General features: G+C 37.9%; 1 protein-coding gene across 2 annotated transcripts in view; it reads right to left on the reverse strand.

Moving 5' to 3' along the window:
- AATF (apoptosis antagonizing transcription factor) overlaps positions 1-19,206 on the reverse strand; it is a 104,793-nt gene that overhangs the window by 17,407 nt on the left and 68,180 nt on the right. For both annotated transcript variants that reach the window (XM_057535466.1, XM_057535467.1), the window contains exons 9-11: positions 17,909-17,976; positions 15,605-15,685; positions 7,282-7,353 (exon numbers count right to left, since the gene is read on the reverse strand). In XM_057535466.1, coding sequence (XP_057391449.1) covers positions 7,282-7,353; positions 15,605-15,685; positions 17,909-17,976 — 221 coding nt within the window. The remainder of the gene's footprint in view (positions 1-7,281; positions 7,354-15,604; positions 15,686-17,908; positions 17,977-19,206) is intronic.

Genomic DNA, 19,206 nt, shown 5'->3' on the forward strand with positions numbered 1-19,206 from the left:
GCACTGCAATGAAGAGTGGCCCCCGCTTGCCACAGCTGGAGAAAGCCCTCGCACAGAAACGAAGACCCACCCAACACAGCCATAAATAAATAAATAAATACTTTAAAAAAAAAAAAAAAGGAGAGGGGAAAGTGGTTTTTTATCTGGGGGCACAGAGTGGGGGTTAAAATGAAAATTCTTGCTCTTCCTACTGAGAATTTAAGTTCTTTGCAAAGGAATAGAGTACCTACAAAATGTTGATATTGCTATCATTTTTGTAATGAGAAAAAAAGCTTCTTAGGAAAATACAATAACCTACCCTTTCAATGAACAGTACCAGAACTGGGTTTATCTAATAAATTCTCTGAAGCAGCAGTAAATGCAAGGCAAACACCAATTTTCTTAGGCACCAGGCTGACTGCTGCCACTTAGACCTGTTCTGTGCTGACAACAAAACCCACGCTGACAGAGTAAGCAGTTCCCATGCATTCCCCGTCCCAAATCTGGGGCGGTGGACAGTTCTGAGGAACACATCTCGACCTGTCTCAGGGTCTTACTCAGAATTTACTTCTCCTACTTGTCACGCTAGCATTTTACTATCTGACCTACATCTACCCAGCAAACGAAAAAGAACAAACTTCTTTAAAAGTCTGCCCCAGAGGATCTTTCAAAAACACAGGCAAAACCCCAGATGATTATTTCCACAACCGACAAATTCTTCATTTTGTTAGAACGATAATAAAAGATCACCTGAATTTTCACTTCACCCTCCCTCTGGTCTTAACGGCACTCCAGGGCTTTCACACCATGTAAAGTGAGCTCTGCTTCTAAAATGTCCTTGATAAGCTTAGAATAACTTCAGTAGTCAGAGAAGTGAACAGCAATCCTGTAAATCATGCAAGTAACACACTGACCTGTTCTCAGTGGTGACAATATGCTTAGAGGGATTCTCTGCCAATGAGACATCAAGCCCTTTGTCCTCCTCAGCCCACTGATAACTCTGCCTCTACAGCATCACATGACACTTCTGCCCTCTTCGCAAAGATGACTCTGAAGGGCAAACAGGAGCTGCTCTGGGAGATGTGCTGCCCCGTGCCAAGAGTACCTGAGGGTCCAGCAAAGCCAGCGATCCTTTTTAGACTCATGGTAACCCCTCTCTCGCACGCAACACATGATACAGGGGCAAAGTTGAATTTCTTTTTTTCCCTCCCAGTACTGAAAGGCAGCTATGCTAACCACCATACCACCACCGCCTCTCCTCCCAGAACTGGGAGTGTTCATCAGGCCTGCAATAGAAACCACCTGCCTACCTCCTACTACCGGACCAGCAGAAGTGTCAGGGGTTACATGAGACTTTCACTAGCAAAGGAAACCTGAGGGCCTGTAAAGGCATTTCAATCAGTATGCAAAGCTTACCTAGAGACGCCCCAAAGGGAAATCTGGTAATACAGGAGCAAACTGGGCTACTCTGCATTTAAAAAGACTTTTATAAAATATAGATTGCTTGAAGAGAAAATTTCCTAGCATGAGAAAAGAATATGTATCAGCAGAAATATGAAGACGCCACTACCTTTCTAAAGATCCTTTTACAGATAGTACTTCTTCCTCCACTAAGGGTATTTTAATACCCTGTGTTAAAGATCTCTGCTCTCTCTCCCTTAATGAAAGCTATGTTCTAGTCTCAATTCAATTTGACCAAGTCCAAATTTGAGCTCAAACTGGACAATGGACATGGGGGATTCAAGGATGAGTAACCATACTGGGATTCCCCCCTTCTCCTCTCTTTATTAATACTGGGTATTAATCCAACTTAGGCACACGTGTGGAACAACAAATTGGACCCAAGACACAACTAAAGAGAAGGGCTTCTCTCTCCAGACCTGGGTATGGTAGGAACCCCAGGTAGAGTGGCCTCTGAGAATAAGAAATCAAAAGGGCTGGAAAATTTTATTATGTAATTTTTCACCATGATTAAAAAAGGGGAGGGGTGGGCTGGGAAAGAAGCTACTCGGGTATTCAAAAGCCAGTTTTATCCAAATGGCTCACAGGGCAGAAGCCTTAAGGGAAAGAAGCTCTTTCATTTATGTAATACTTCAATAGAGAAAATCAGGACCTTCCCACCTCCTCTTTATATTATAGATATGATTTTCAAAATGAACATGTCCTATTCTGTTGATAAAAAGCAATACAAGTTTATTGCAAAAAAAAAAAAAATCAAATACTACAGAAATAATAGACTAGAAAGTAAAATGTGTCTTCAACTGCACCCTGCCCAGCAATAAACATGTGAAGAGTTTGGTGTACACTGTTTCAGAGCTTCTTATTTTTTTTAGTGACAGTTAATATGAATGCATCCTCATGGCAGGAGATTAGAGCAAAATAGAAGTGTGAAAAAAAAAAAAAAGTTGAAAACCTCCCTTTGCCCCTTGCTCCTCCCAGTCCCCTCCCTGTAGGTAAACATTTTAAATATTATTTATGTATGGCCTTTCCGGGCATTTTCCTAAGCTCTATAACATATCCATACATATGTATACATATACAGCTGTTTAATATTTATTTTAAAAACATAAATGGATATTACATAAATGGATGTTTCTTTTTCTAGTTAACAAAATAACCTGGAGATCTTTCCATGACAGTATAATATATATATATATTTTTTGTAAGGCGCCACTTTTTTCAATCATACATGTTTATTTACTCAAAAGTAGGATTATGATATAGTATTCTGTAGCCTACTTATTACATTGAACATTATGTTAATACGTACAGCTCCACTTCCTCCTTTAACAGTTGCTTATAACTTCATTGAATGATTTTCTGTGATTTATTTTAACTAGTTCCCTATTGATGGTCATTTGGATTGTTTCTTATTTTTCCCCATTATAAACAATGTTGCAATAAAGATCCTTGATATAAAAATATTTGCGAACTTGCTATTTCCTTAGGTCTCCTTAGGTCAATTCCTAGAAGTGGATTTCTCTGGGTCAACAGATATATTTACATTTAAAATTTTGAAAAACATTGCCAAATAGCCCTCCAAAATTATTTTGCCATTTACATTCCTAACAACAGTAAATGAAAGCGTCTGTTTCCTCACACCATCGACGTTAGTGATTATCACTCTTTTAATGTTTTCCAATTTAATAAGAAAAAAATGAAATCTCATTATTTTAATATCCATTTATTTGATTAATGAGATTGACAGTCTTTATATTTTTTGGCCATTTGCGGTTTTTCTTTTATGATTTCTAAGTTTGCTTGTTGACATGCTTTACCCATTACTTTTATTGGGATATTCTTAGAGATCTGTAAAAACTCTTTCCATAGCATTCTTACACAGTAATGTTACATTGAACTTTTTCTTCCCAGTTTGTCATTTACTTATAACTTTGTTTTTGATATCTTTTTCACTGTGACTCTTATGTAGTCATAGCTACTAGTACTTTCCCCGTGGCTTCTGGCCTTCGTGTCGTGCTTACAAAGCCTTTCTCTACTACTTCAAAATCATAAAAAATTCTCTATTCATACATGCACACCAAGAATGACACATCTGTAACTTTGTTCTACTCTACCATAGATATAACTATAAAAATGGGTTGAATTTTTCCCAGAACTTTACCTTCAATAAATCTACACCATTGTTAAAAAAAAAAAAAAAAGAATGACACATCTGTAACTTATCAAAACCAGAACTATTCACTTGGAGAAAAGTATCAATAGTATGCACTGATGGTGAAATGAAAGTTTCCCATTCCTCAATATTTTGTGGCGTACAAGGTGAGAAACCAAATAGAACAGTGCTGGATTATTTCCAGTTATGGAATTACCTAAACAAAAAACAAAATAGGCGAAGCTATGACGGCCTCCTTCTTAAGATACATACAGTTAAAAAAAAAAGATACTACCTAACACTACCTACGGGCCCTGGAATATTTGATACCAGAAGCAGAAAGAGCTAATACTCACTTACTCTGCCTATAGTTAGTCTGGCCTACTCAGACTATGGAGCACGAGCAGTAACATGGATGTCTGCCTCTGTGTCAAGAAACACAATGCAAAGGGAGTGTACTTGGTAAAAAACAAATGCTCAGTTCTCCAGCTGTAACACTTTTATTAAATTCCTTGTTACAAAGTGGCTAAACCAGCTGGAGAACAATGCTGATAATTAGCAACGTCCACAAGGGATAGCTTCCCCCCATCCCCAACACCAAATGCCACACTGTTACCCAGCAAACACATTCCCAACCCCTCCTCCTCCCTTGCCTGCTCTAGCTGAAGTGGCAACATAACAGAGTTATGGCCAATGAGATATGAGAAGTTGTTTTTGGAGGGCATTCTGATAAAAGAAAATCAGTATGGTTGACACCACTCCTTTCCTCTTCTTCCTGCCTGGAATGCATACTTGATGGCTAAAGCTGCAGCAACCACCTTGCGACCACAGGGGGAAGACCAAGGTATGCTGGCCTTAATACTACTGAGAAGGGAAAAACCACTGCCAGTAATTACCTGCCACCCCTAGGATTATTCTGTCAGAAAAATAAACTCCCATTTGCTTATACCTCTGTAGTCATATTTTATGTTTCTTGCAGACCAAGCCCAACATAATCCTAAATAATAAAGTCGTTTTCAAATAAACTTTATGTCTAGCATATAATAGACCCTTAAAAACTATGAGTGAAAAACAAACACAAAAACAAAAACTATGAGTGAATAAACAAGAGTCTGGAAAACTAAGTGTCCAGGGGTATCAGGTGATTCAAGAAAAATCCCAGCTAGGAATGACAATCAATTTCTAAATGATCTAGTAGTACTATATTCAAAAGATGCCACCAATACTTAAACTAGATTTCACTTTATGCCTGGGATAATGTTACCTTAATGAATTTTAGTTTTTAAGTGCCTAGTTTTCCTTTTCTATTGAAGTAATTTTTTCATGTCATCCTGACAGAGAACCTAAGAAGCATTCATTTTACTCTATTATTTTTTAATTTATTTTTTCTCTTGCTTTATTTATTTATTTACTTATCTATTGGCTGCGCTGGGTCTTCGTTGCTGCATGTGGGCTTTCTCTAGTTGTGGCAAGCGGGGGCTACTCTTCGTTGCGGTGCACGGGCTTCTCATCGTGGTGGCTTCTCGGTGGCTTCTCTTGTTGCGGAGCATGGGCTCTAGGCGCACAGGCCTCAGTAGTTGCAGTACGCGGGCTCAGTAGTTGCGGCACGTGGGCCCTAGAGGGCATGGGCTTCAGTAGTTGTGGTGCGTGGGCTCAGCAGTTGCAGTGCGTGGGCTCAGTATTTGCAGCGCATGGGCTCTAGGACTCACAGGCTTCAGTAGTTGTGGAGCAGGGGCTCAGCAGTTGTGGCTCTTGGGCTCTAGAGCACAGGCTCAGTAGTTGTGGTGCACGGGCTTAGTTGCTCTGTGGCATGTATGATCTTCCTGGACCAGGGCTCGAACCTGTGTCCCCTGCATTGGCAGGTGGATTCTTAACCACTGCACCACCAGGGAAGTCCCTCACTCTATTATTTTAAAAAACAGATTAGACCCAGAAATAAATGGAAAAACAAACAAACAAAACCCAGCCAGACAAAGGCATTCATTTGCAAAGCACAGGAGAGCATAGGAAGTCACAAAGATGTGCGTATAAATGGACTCAGCGCCACCCGTAAGCTATTTTGTACTCAAAGCACTGAACAAATGCAAACAAAAAATTGATAATCATTGTGTTCAACTAAACTTGCACATCTACTACTTTTCAAGCAAGGGGGGAAATCTGATGGGGTTTATTAGCAAACTAAACACTTTCAAATAAAAAGGTTGAATGTAGCTTGAGGGTTAAAGCTGGCAAAACCCACATATGCCTACATTATGACCAATAATTTCACTTGGTGAAGACTTATGTTTTAAAATGTCTACCACAGCATTACAACAATGATAATTTAAAACAATTTAAATTTCCAACAATTAGTGAATGGCTAAATAGGTAATATTATAAAAATATTACACAGTCATTTAAATTTTTGAATAATTTTAATGACATGAAATGGTCACAGTATACAAAATATTTAAAGAAAAAATCACAATACAGAATATAATTCTATATTGTTGAAAATAATTTTAATTATATAAAAAGAAAAACCAGAACATACTAAAAGAGAACTCAAAGGCTGAAAGGAAATATTCTGAGATACTAAAAGTGGTTGTCTCCTATGTATGGGTATGTGTATATACACGCATTTCCTACCTCTATACGCTGAGAGCGCCTATGCACAATGACACCCAGAACGATGAGCACCCCAGCACCCAGACCTTAGGTTCTAAAAACCACAATTCACTTAAAAAGAGTGAGGACTCCTTGGAGAAAGACTGATTCCAGGGCTGGAACAGAGAAAATAGAAGATGAGCCTAGAACACCTTGCTGTGGTGGAAAGTAAGGAAGCACTCAAGGAGTAATTGGGGACATCTCAAAAAGATGCAAGCCAGCTTGAAGGGGCTTCTATTAATCTGAGACAATTTTAAATCAAAATAAATAATGACAGTAACGGATCATAATTAATTGAATAAAATAGGAGAGCATGAATCCACACTGATATAAATGAATAAATAAATGCTAAATAAATCAAGGAGAAGGAATATGGATAGATAAATAATATTATAAAAATATTATGATGTAGTAGAATGCCAACTGATAAATACAGAAGGAATGATTCTTTAAAAAGTGGTTATCTCCGAATTGAGTACACGTATACATTTTCTTCTGTACACATTTCTATCTTGTTTCAGCTTTGTAAAATGAGAACGTACTTCTTTTGTAAAAATACTCAAAAAAAACAAAACCTCAACAGCAGCCTGAACAAACACAACATAATGCACATCTCTAGAGCAATCTCTAGACCCATTTTTAAAAGGAGAACATATGCATAAAACCCCCAAACACATGAAGGAAGTGTGTGTGCTGTCCTAACCCATCCGTCTAGAGAAGAGCTCAGATGTCCTAGGCAGGTGGCTAAAGTTAAAAACAAAACAAAACAAAACAAAAAAAAACAAAACAAAAAAACAAAAAAAAACAAAAACAAAACAGCAAAAACAAAAAACCCACCAGAGGCAGCACTGAGATTTATGGAAATTTTGTTTTGGTCTTACAGTAATGATGGGAGTGAAGAGATGTGACGAGGACCCTTGCTATGATGCCAATGACAAATGGTTCACTGATAAGAAGAAATGGGGAGGGCGACAGGCTGTAGAACAGGTCAATACTGGGCTGTCATGAAGCCATTTGAGACATATAATTAATCTATTACTCACCTGGCATCATCATTCATTGTGGTATGGTCAATAGGTGCCATGAAGCTCAGAAGCTTGCTAAGGACGTGAAACCTAATAAAGTAGGAAACAAACAGGCAGCAACATTAGTAACTATTATTAACCTAGAAAAGGAAATACACCCTACCAGGTAACAAACTCCAGAACTGATCACAGGTATATCTGGCTCCAGAGTGCAACAGGGAACAATTCATAGGCACGAACCACTCACGACCATAAAAACACTTTTTCCTTAAAACTACAGGAGAAACATGTGATAAAAGCACATTGTGAATGACAGTAGTTCAACAGAGCTCCAAAGCCCAAAAAAAGAGTAGATACACCTGTGCCCCTGAGCAATATACTACCCCTTAAACATCACTCCAGACAAAAGACAATGAGGAGTTGACTACCTCATCTTCCCCTCCTCTACATACATCTTAATCATTTTTCAGTGTCATTAAAGCTACCTACTGGCAGTAGCACAGGTAGTGGCATAACATTCAAATGGAACACCTCACCACCACCATCACTCACTAGCTCCCTGAGTCAGAAAAGGCTTCTAGAATCACCTTCACTCACTAGCGCCACCAGGTCTTTCATTTCGCCGTTTTTTTTTTGTTTTTTTTGTTTTTTTTGGGCTGCATTGGGTCTTCTTTGCTGTGCGCAGGCTTTCTCTAGCTGCGGCGAGCGGGGGCTTCTCTTCACTGCGGTGTGCAGGCTTCTCATTGAGGTGGCTTCTCTCGTTGCGGAGCATGGGCTCTAGGTGCGCGGGCTTCAGTAGATGTGGCACATGGGCTCAGTAGTTGTGGCTCACGGGCTCTAGAGAGCAGGCTCAGCAGTCGTGGCTCACGGGCTTAGTTGCTCCGCGGCATGTGGGATCTTCCCAGAGCAGGGCTCGAACACGTGTCCCCTGCATTGGCAGGCGGATTCCTAACCACTGCGCCACCAGGGAAGCCCCTCGCCCATCTTTAAATGATGCGTGCAACTGAGTACATAACAAGTCTGATGCCTAGATCTTCAGTCAAGGTATTACAGAAATTTAAGTTATGTCACCTCCATCTCCCACCAATAGAAAAAAGGGGTATTTTTGTACAAAGTGCTTTGAGATCCTCTGGTGAAGGGGGGCTGAACAAATATTTGACCTTATACAGAAGAAATTACACCAAAGAGAATTCAAAGAAGGTATCCCTTTCTGTTCATTATAAAAGGAGAAGCTGAAGGACAAGATGCGTAGTATATTGGTTGGCCAAAAAGTTCATTTGGGTTTTTCCATGTTACGGAAAACCCAAATGAACTTTTAGCCCAGCCCAATAAAATTCTAACCAGAAGAACTGTTCTTGGGCAAAACACTATCCACAAAAAAATATGATATAAATATTTTCACATGTGTAATGTTTTACAGTTTTAAAAACATTTTTACACACATCAAAGAATTTGATTCTCTACTACACCACCAATAGCCAAGCCTCCCAAATTTCATTCATTTTTTTAACAATTGAATTTAAAAGAATAATAGTGATGAGATTTTTCCCATTACCAAGAATAATACAAAAAGCATAATTCATTACAGAAAATTTGGAAAACAAACCAACTGAGTACACACAAAAATATATACATAGTTCTTCCACCTAGAGAAGAACTGTTATTAATATTTATTAATATTATGATTTTGTTAATATTTTGGTTATTATGTTCATTTTATATAGTAATCCATACACACACATAATTTCATATCTGTTTTTTCACTTAGCATTGTATCTCAAAGCTATATACAAAATTCCAGGAATGGAAGTACCATAAATATATTTTCATATATTTGAACATTCATATTGCTTCCAATTCTTCACTTTTTATAAGATGCAACAACAAAATATCTGTTCACTATACTTTTTTTAATGTCTGCTATCTCCTAATTATAAAAAATAATATATAATTCCAAATTTGGAAATGTATAGAGAGCTGACAAGTTCCCTGTAGTCCTATCCCCCAGAAATAATCACTGTTAATTAAATCACTGTTAATCATTGTTAAGTTTGTCTGTGGCATTCTCCATATATAAGACAAATATAAACTTTATATATTTTCACATAAAAATGAGACTGTAATATACTTAATATTCTGCATTATGTTTTCTACTTTGTCATATTCTATTCTTTTTCATAGTTACAGGATATTCTGTCATGTCAATATATTATAATTTATTAAACCTCCTATTGATAGGCATTATACAGTCTATCCCCTTTAAAAACCATATTAAACAGTGCAAAAGTGAAGACTTTTTAAAACTTTTTTAGAAATTTATTTTATTGACACATAGTTGATTTACAAAGTTGTGTTAATTTCTGCTGCATAGCAAAGTGATTCAGTTACACACACACACAAATTCCTTTTCATATTCTTTTCCATTATGGTTTATCGCAGGATATTGGATATAGTTCCGTGTGCTATACAGTAGGACCTTGTGGTTTATCCATCCTATATGTACTAGTTTGCATCTGCTAATCCCAAACTCCCAGTCCATCCCTCCCCCACTGCCCCCCACTTGGCAACCACAAGTCTGCTCTCTATGTCTGTGCGTCTGTTTCTGTTTTGTAGATAAGTTCATTTGTGTCATATTTTACATCCCACATATAAGAGATATCACATGGTATTTGTCTTTCTCTTTCTGACTTAGCTAACGTGAAGATTCTTACATATAAATTATTGTATGTTTGTTCACACATTTCATGGGATAAATTTTGAGATGTGTAATTGCTTTGCTGGTGAATCGAAAAGTATGCATATTTAAAATTGAAAAAGTAAGGTAAATGCCCTCCCAAAGGTTACGTTAATGTACAAGAATATAATTATTTACATAACCTTTTTATTTAAGTATAAAGCCTAAGTACAATTAATAAATATATTTTAATGTCTTTAGGCTTCGCCAAACTTCACTGTTCATCTGAAAAAATGAAAACTATTATTGGCTGTGTCCAAATACAGGTTTAATTTACTGTCTAGACAAAGACTATGAACTATACCTTATAGCTGTGTTGTCCAATCCGGAGTCACTGGCCACACGTGGCTACTGAGCACCTGAAATGTGCCAAACTGAGATGTGCTCCAGATTTTGAAAACTTGAGATGAAAAAAATGTAAAATATATCACTAATAATTTTTAAAACAATAAATTGTTGAAATAATATTTTTTATATATTGGGTTACGTGAAATATATTATTAAGTTCACTTGTTTCATTTTTTCCCCTTTTTAATTGTGGCTACTAGAACATTTAAAATTACACATGTAAAGATATTTTTATTGGATGGCACTGCTCCGTGGAATACCTTTACACTTTCATAAAATATATTCAATAACTATTAGCTGCATGATGAAAGACAGGCTTTAAGAAGTAATCAGATTTAGTAATGTGTACTTAATACAATGCATTTTACCTAATCTCAGTGCTACTGAGGATGGATGCATGTTTTAGTATTAAAATACCTTTTACCAACCATACTAAGAAGAGATAAATATAATTTTGTTGCAGAAGAATAGACAAACACAAAACACAGTATGACACCTCATTATTTAAAGGCCCGAGAGCTTAATTCATTTACATTATGAATTCTGCTTAAATCATGATCAAATCCACTTACAGATAATGCTGAGTAAAAGACTGATAATCAATAATTATAATTACTTCCCAAAACCAAAATATTTTTTTTTATAAGTTATTTTCTAGCATCCAACTAGCAAATTGCCACACCCAGTCTGACCAGGATGATGCCACTGACCCGCTACCATTTAAACTAAGGTTTCCACAAGGTGATGTTCCTCTTTGCTAGGACATTTCTTCTCTCTCCAACCCTATCACACAGAGCAAAGCTTGCTCACTGGTGGAATCTAGTACCAGTGATGACAGCTGGCACATTCCACCAGCTCTTCCGGGGGTCTAATTTAAGGCAGTTATTTATGATATTCTCATCTAGCCTGGGCCCCTTGTTAAATCCGTCATGGCAGAATTCTAATGTAGTCAAAGGTATCATTTTGGTGTCTGCAAAGGTCCTGGCCAGAGAAACAACTCAATAGCCACAGGTTAGAAGCATGGGCTCTGGAATCAGACCAACTAGCTCAAATCCAAGTTTGTGCTTGCTAGTTCTGTAACGCTGGGTGAGTTACTTACCTTCCGAACTACTTTACATGAATTAGCTAATTCAATCTGCATAACAACCCTATGAGATGTGCCTTTTATCATCCTGCTAGGTTGACAGATGAGGAAACTGAAGCACAAAGATGTAAAGTATCTTGCCCAAGGTCTAAAGGCCAGTAAGTGGAAGTGTCAGATTTCAAACCCGGACAGTTTAGCATCACAGCCTATGCCTTTTCTACCTCGGCATGTCAATTGCTTTGCAGCGCCCAACAGAGCTTTATAAATGTTACTTGTCGCTATTGCTAACAAGATCACTCTGATTCTGACCACATCCCACTCATTCATGTTCACAAAGAGAGCCAGGTGAATACGGATGGTAAAACTGCAAAACAATTCAAAGCACATGACCTTATTCATTACTTTTCTTTTTACTTCTTATTTGGCAGTAATTTTAGGCTTATAGAAAAGTTGCAAAACTAGTGCAGAGAACTCATGTATATCCTCACCTAGCTTCCTCTAATGTTAACAGCTTACACAAATATAGTGTAATTATCAAAATTAGGAAACAACATTGGTACAATACTATTAGGAAACAATTAACATTGTTAATTGTTTCCTACAATACTATTAGGAAACAAATTAGGAAACATTTCCTACAGTACTATTAGGAAACAATTAACATTGGTACAATACTATTAACTAAACCATAGACCTTATTCAAACTTCACCCTTTTTTTTTTTTAAATTAATTAATTAATTTATTTATGGCTGTGTTGGGTCTTTGTTTCTGTGCGAGGGCTTTCTCCAGTTGTGGCAAGCAGGGGCCACTCTTCATCGCGGTGCGCGGGCCTCTCACTATCGCGGCCTCTCTTGTTGCGGAGCACAGGCTCCAGACATGCAGGCTCAGCAATTGTGGCTCACGGGCCTAGTTGCTCCGCGGCATGTGGGATCTTCCCAGACCAGGGCTCGAACCCGTGTCCCCTGCATTGGCAGGCAGACTCTCAACCACTGCACCACCAGGGAAGCCCGACTTCACCCATTTTTACCCTGGTGTCCTTTTTCTTTTCCAGGATCCAACCTAGGACCCCACATTGCACCTAATTGTGGTGTCTCCTTAAGTCTCCTCCAATCTGTGACAGGTGCTCAGGCTTCCTTATTTTTCAATGACTCGCTACAGTCTATAAAATAAAGTCCGAATTCTGAGCGTGACCACGATCTAGCACTCACTTATTCATACAGCCTCATCTCCTGCCATTCCCCCATACTCACTTTAAGTCTCTGCCAAAACAAATGAACTGCAGTTCCCAAAATGGACGTGTACACTCTCAAGTCTGTGTTTTGGCAAACATTATTCTTTGTGGCCTGTCCCTAGGCTAACTCTTCCTAGTCTGCTCACTTCACACTGAGAAGTGTGGATGCTGCACCTTACAGAGAGTCTTACCTGACAAGCGTGTTAATTTTACTGTTATAATCATCCAAAAACATGTCTACGAGGCACTACGGTAGACGGCTAAGGCTGGAACTGTCTTGAAAAACCAGTACAATGCTTGCCCTCAAGGGACACACAATTATAGCTACTTGCCCTAATAGTTTTAAAACTCATAAAAATATGACAATGTAGAAAAGGCATTTTTCCCCACTCTGTTCTTTTGAAGAGTGTATATTTGCAACAGCAACGTCAACAGATAAACACGAGAAACCAAAGAAACTAACGTTTTCGAATACTTCCTATGTACCAGACATATTCACCTTGTTTTGGTCCTCAAACCAAATCTATAAAGTAGGGATGAGTATCTCCACTTATTAAATGAGAAAAGTGAGGCTCAGAGAATAAAGACCAACCAAAATCATGGAGCCAGACAGAGCCAGTCCCCTGATTTGAAATCCCGGGCTCCTCCCTCTAGAGGACATTTAAAGCCTCACAAAGCTATTAAATTAATTAATCACAAGTACAGTTGATCTACAATATTATTAGTTTCAGGTGTACAACATAGTGATTCAATCTTTTTACAGATTATACTCCATCTAAAGTTACTGTAAAATAATGGCTATATTCCCTGTGCTGTACAATATATGCTTGCTGCTTATTTATTTTATACACAGTAGTTTGTGTCTCTTAATCCCATACCCCTATCTCGCCCCTCCCTCCTCCCCTCTCCCCACTGGTAAGCACTGGTTTGTTCTCTGTATCTGTGAGCCTCTTTCTGTTTTGTTATGTACATTCGTTTGTTTCATTTTTTAGATTCCACATACAAGTGATAACATAGAGTATTTGTCTTTCTCAAAGCTATAATTTTAAAAGCACAGTATTGGAGAGAAGTCTAATCTCAAACTTAAAGAATAGGTACTTAATCAGCCTGGTCAATTACAAAGTACTAGTAATAGCATTCTCCTTTAAATCCTTCCGGGGCGGGGGGAGGGTGCAGAAGAGACAGGTACAAAAGAGGCATGTATGTGAGTGAGTAAGTAATGAACATTCCAGGAGCAGACTGATCCAGTCTTGGAATAATAACAGCAATAATAATGATAGGAATGATGGCAATAGACACATATATAGTGCTTGCTGTGTCCCTGGCACTGTTCTAAAAGCTGTATATATACTTACTCATTTAAACCTCACAGCAACCCTACAAGTCTCGTACTATTATCACCCCCATTCTACAGATGAAGAAACTAGCACAGAGAGTTTAAGGGTTTTGCTCGGAGTAACTACTAGAGTGTCATATGCCAGACTGTCAAAGCTGGGATTCAAACTCAGGCAGTCAGGCTCTTGAGACCATGCTCTCAACCAGTACACTGAAAACAAACTTGGAGAAGTATGAAGACTTGAAAACTTCAACATATGAAAAAACATAAACAAATTATAACAATTTAACCTGAGATTTAGGCAAAGTGACTTTCAATCAAAAGATAATGAAAAGCTACTTTGCACTTCTGCAAAGTTAAAGAAAAATAAGCATTTCCTGGGGCTTCCCTGGTGGCGCAGTGGTTGAGAATCTGCCTGCCAATGCAGGGGACACAGGTTCGAGCCCTGGTCTGGGAAGATCCCACATGCCGCGGAGCAACTGGGCCTGTGAGCCACAAATACTGAGCCTGCGCGTCTGGAGCCTGTGCTCCGCAACAAGAGAGGCCGCGATAGTGAGAGGCCTGTGCACCGCGATGAAGAGTGGCCCCCGCTTGCCACAACTAGAGAAAGCCCTCGCACAGAAACGAAGACCCACCCAACACAGCCATAAATAAATAAATTTAAAAAAACTAAAGAAATGGATTTATTAAAAAATAATAATAATAATAAGCATTTCCTGATGAGTTTTGTTAAATACTAAAACAGGTTAATTGAAGTAGTGAAATCTGCTTCTCTGAAGATATTTAAAAATGAGACAGATCCACATTTGTCTAAAGGGAATTTAATGACAGGCAGGCTCTAATAAGGATGTGGGATTAGCTATCTGCCTAAAACTGTCCTAACACAATGAGTTTAACATTTTTTTTTCAATGTGCACCTGAATTACAAGTAGTTTCTTTGACACTGAGGCCCTGTGAGAGTGATATTATGTAATATATAAAAATAGTTACAAGGAATCTAAGTCTGAAAGTATAGCAATGTCACTTCTACTCTTGCCCCATCTTTTGTCTCCATACTTTTAAGACTCCTTCAAGGGCTCACAGGGTTGAGGGCTTTCCTACACACAGAAATATCTCTCTGTTCTCATACAAATTATATTCCTCATCTCATTTAAGCACAGTGTTAACATTCTCTGGAATCCTTCATTTTTACCTTTTTAGCATATTGCGTACATGTATGGCATCATGAAAATGGACCAATATAATTCTATGTCTAAATAAGACTCCAAAATACAATTTTTATATTGTTCTAAAGAAATCATTTTTTAAAACTAAGGCAATTTCAACGATCTTGTCTTATTTCCTTATTATTTCTCTTTCAGGGAAATGCAAATATCATTTAACCCATCCATTCACAACACAAGAACAAGAAGTAACTGAAACTATCTTTTCATTACAGAGTAAAAAAAAACGGAGTCTCAAAAAAAGCTTCAAATATTGCTTTAGTTATTTTTCTGTTCCTTAAAAACAGAATCATCAAAAGAAATAGAAAAATGATGTAACAGCCAACATGCAAGAGAAGAGGTAACAACACACAAGATTAACATTTTTTCTAAAAAGTAACTCACCGAAGTTTCCTTCCTTTGCTGGCTTTCCTATCTACTTTCTTGTGGATTTTGCTTCGTAACTTCTGGATTGCAAGCCATTGCCTAGGAAATTCACAAGCGATGTTATGCATCATCACTAATGGAAATAGTTACATGTATCGACAAATGGGAATTTTTCTCACTAACAACACTGCAGAAAGAAATCATCAACCTACATCAACTTCCTCAAGATAGTCCGGGGACTAATCAACAGAAGAGGATTTGTGCAATGGCTTAAAGAAACAAAAACAAAAACAAAAACAAATGGCAGCTGGGAAATTCTACAGCAAATTTGGTTAACAATGCTCCTTAGTATTTGGAGTTACTGTGACAAGCACTAAATCTACCAGTCTGCAGGAAAACCCATCAAACTGAGTATAGTTGCTTGGGTTTGCTTTTAATGTTTTAGCTACTCGGCCTGTTCTATGACTAATATTGCAGCTGCTGTTTGGTTTGAGCACATGAATTCTTTAAATCTAATTTTCCCATTGTTAATGCCCAAGTGCTTTTTCTTGTGCTTTCCACTTTTTGCTAAGTGTTAAGAATTATCCACTATTGATACTAGTTTTACAGTCATTTTATTTATTTAATTTTCATTTCAGCTATAATATTTCAGAATGTGTTGTTCAAAGGTAAGGGCTTTTTTTCCCGCAATACAATCTCAATACCAAGAGCCCCAATATAATCTCAATACCACTGTCACACCTAAAAAAAGTTGACAATAATTCTTTACTACCAAATATTCACTCTCTAAATTTCCCAGGTAGTCTCAATTTTACAGTTTGTTTGTTTGAATCAGGATCCAAACAAGATTCACATATTCTGCAGTCATTTTATTTTATTTTTTTAACATCTTTATTGGAGTATAATTGCTTTACAATGGTGTGTTAGTTTCTGCTGTACAACAAAGTGAATCAGCTATACGTATACATATATCCCCATATCCCCTCCCTCTTGCGTCTCCCTCCCACCCTCCCTATCCCACCCCTCTGGGTGGTCACAAAGCACCGAGCTGATCTCCCTGTGCTATGCGGCTGCTTCCCACTAGCTATCTATTTTACATTTGGTAGTCTGCAGTCGTCTTAGATTAAAAGAAATTAATTTTTCAAATAAAAGATACTGGGCTAAGAAAATCTTCATATATTGCTCATATGAACAAATGTGGGGGAAAAAAAGGAAAAACAGCAGCAGCTAGTCATCTTACCTGATTTACACAATGAAAATTTAACATCAAAAAAAAAAAAAAATCCAGGGAAATCCAATTACTGTAATCTTAATATAATCTTAATTACCATAATCTATTTTATTGTAAAGTCAGATAAATGTACAATATAATCACCACTTAAATGCAATTTGCTCTATCACATTAAATTTATGGTGAACAGCTCTCTATAGCATTCCAGAGATATACAAAATATCAACATCCTACCCTAAAATTCATATGTTTTACTCACATAAAATTATTTCATCAACACAAATTTTTCATTGTGATCTCAAAATGCTGCTCTGCCCCAGAATCCCATTCTGATACTTGCAGCTTTTGTTTCCTTTCATGCTTTTGCAAATTATGGCTCATGGCTATTTAAATGTACACTATTCATTAGGTAGCACTCTAAATGTCCTTTTTATTTTCCAACCACAGAATGAAGCATACACACAAGGGCCTTCCTTCACTACTTTCCATTCTACCCTGACATCTGGGTAATGCCGCCACATTCCATTTCTAATTGTGCAGCAGCTTTCACTGAAGGGGCGGAGGTCTAAATTAGGGCAGACTCTCCCAGAGCAAGGAACCTGTTGTGCACAGTGCCACGTCCTGACAGCTGAGACCACGCATTTGGGTGGATGCTTTTTACCCACTGGTCAGAGATTGATACAGATATAATCACAGCCCAAATCAGAGAGCAAAGAGATTAAGAAGGACTTTGTGAAACAAACCCTAAAATAAACACCTATAGGCATTTTATAATCTCTTAGTCAAACTGCACTTAAGGCAATGTAGGGTAAACAATTTCCATCACTTTGTCTGTCTAGCTCTTGTTATCTAGCTTACCTTTTTCTTTTTGGCTGTGCCGCAGGACTTGTGGGATCTCAGTTCCCTGACTAGGGATTGAACCCGGGCCACGGCAGTGAAAGTCCGGAATCCTAACCACTAGGCCACCAGGGAACTCTCAACTTTTATAATTATAGGGCCAATCATTGCGTTGGAGGCTGAATTAAGGAGACTCAGAGGGAGAAACTATTATACAGGTTACTTGTATGAATAGAAAGCCATATCTAAATTACCTTCCCATGGCCACCTGATCATTGGGATCCAAGGAGCTGGTCTTCCGTTCTATGAGTTCTCGAAGGAGCTAGGGGAAAAAGGAAAGCAAGTGATTTATTTATCATCTCCCAGAACCAACTGACTTTAAAAGGGCACAGAAGGGATTCTGAATGGCATAGTGACAGCTCAAAACTACAATCAATAAGGGACAACTCAGTGGCAAGAGCATGACTGAATTCCCATTAACCCTTTCATATTTATATATCTTTAAAAAGAGCTATAAGCAATAGCTGAGAACAAAGTCCATTTGAAAGACTTATTGTACTGCAGTTCATTTCAAATGGATCAATGATTATGCAACATTCCCTTCATTGTTTTTATGATTAGTTTTGTCCACCTCATCCATACCAGTGGAGAATCTATAAAAGGTCAGGTGGGAAGGGCTGGGTGGCAAAGAGGAAAACACATCAGCTTCTCACCAATAGGATAATGGTACATGGTTAACTTCTGACCTATAACCTCCAGCAGTCAGGAAGGTCTTCCTTAGGCAAAAAGCCTTTATAGATATAACTAAAAGTGTGGACTTCACTCTCTTGCTTTCCACAGCTGGTACCCTAGCATGCTTACTAATAAATAATTTAACCGTATATGACACCAACACATTCACAGCCGCCACAACTTTGAGAAGGAACCTAAAGAAAGTCGTATGTGCGTACTGGAAACACAACACAGACAGCCGGTCTCTCATCCCCACAATTAACTCCATGGGAACTCTAAATCACTCTCCTACTCTCCTCTTAATACTGGGTATTCCACCGCATGCAATCAAAGCCTAAATCTGTATCTTTCACACAGACTGAAGAATTTGCATTGGATCTCAAAGTCCCAAGTGAGAAGAAGCAATGGATTTAAAAGTTAAACACTAAAGAAGGAGAATTTTAAATTACAATAATAAAACTAGATATCATCTCTCCTACACAAGTGCAGGGAAACAGCAACAGAGATTAAAATTCCAAAAATCTTCTGAGAGAAATCCAAGGGAAGACACTAAAATAAACTCCTTCCTGCTTATCACCTGTCAATAACACAGGTTTGACTTTAAAACTTGTTTCTTCACAAAAATAAGTAATTATTTTGTAGGTGAGGCATGGGAGCAATATAGATAGTTCATCAAGTTAAACAGCCAAAGCCTGTGGGAGGATAAGGAAGGAGGGATAAATTCCTACGAAAGTAGTTCACTCTCTAATTGTCATTTGTTTATGTAAGTAGGCACTGGAAGAAGTAAAACAAATTTGTAAAAATATTCATTTCCATATAG

The sequence above is a fragment of the Balaenoptera acutorostrata genome, chromosome 20 (assembly GCF_949987535.1).
Source record: "Balaenoptera acutorostrata chromosome 20, mBalAcu1.1, whole genome shotgun sequence".
Lineage (NCBI taxonomy): Eukaryota > Metazoa > Chordata > Mammalia > Artiodactyla > Balaenopteridae > Balaenoptera > Balaenoptera acutorostrata.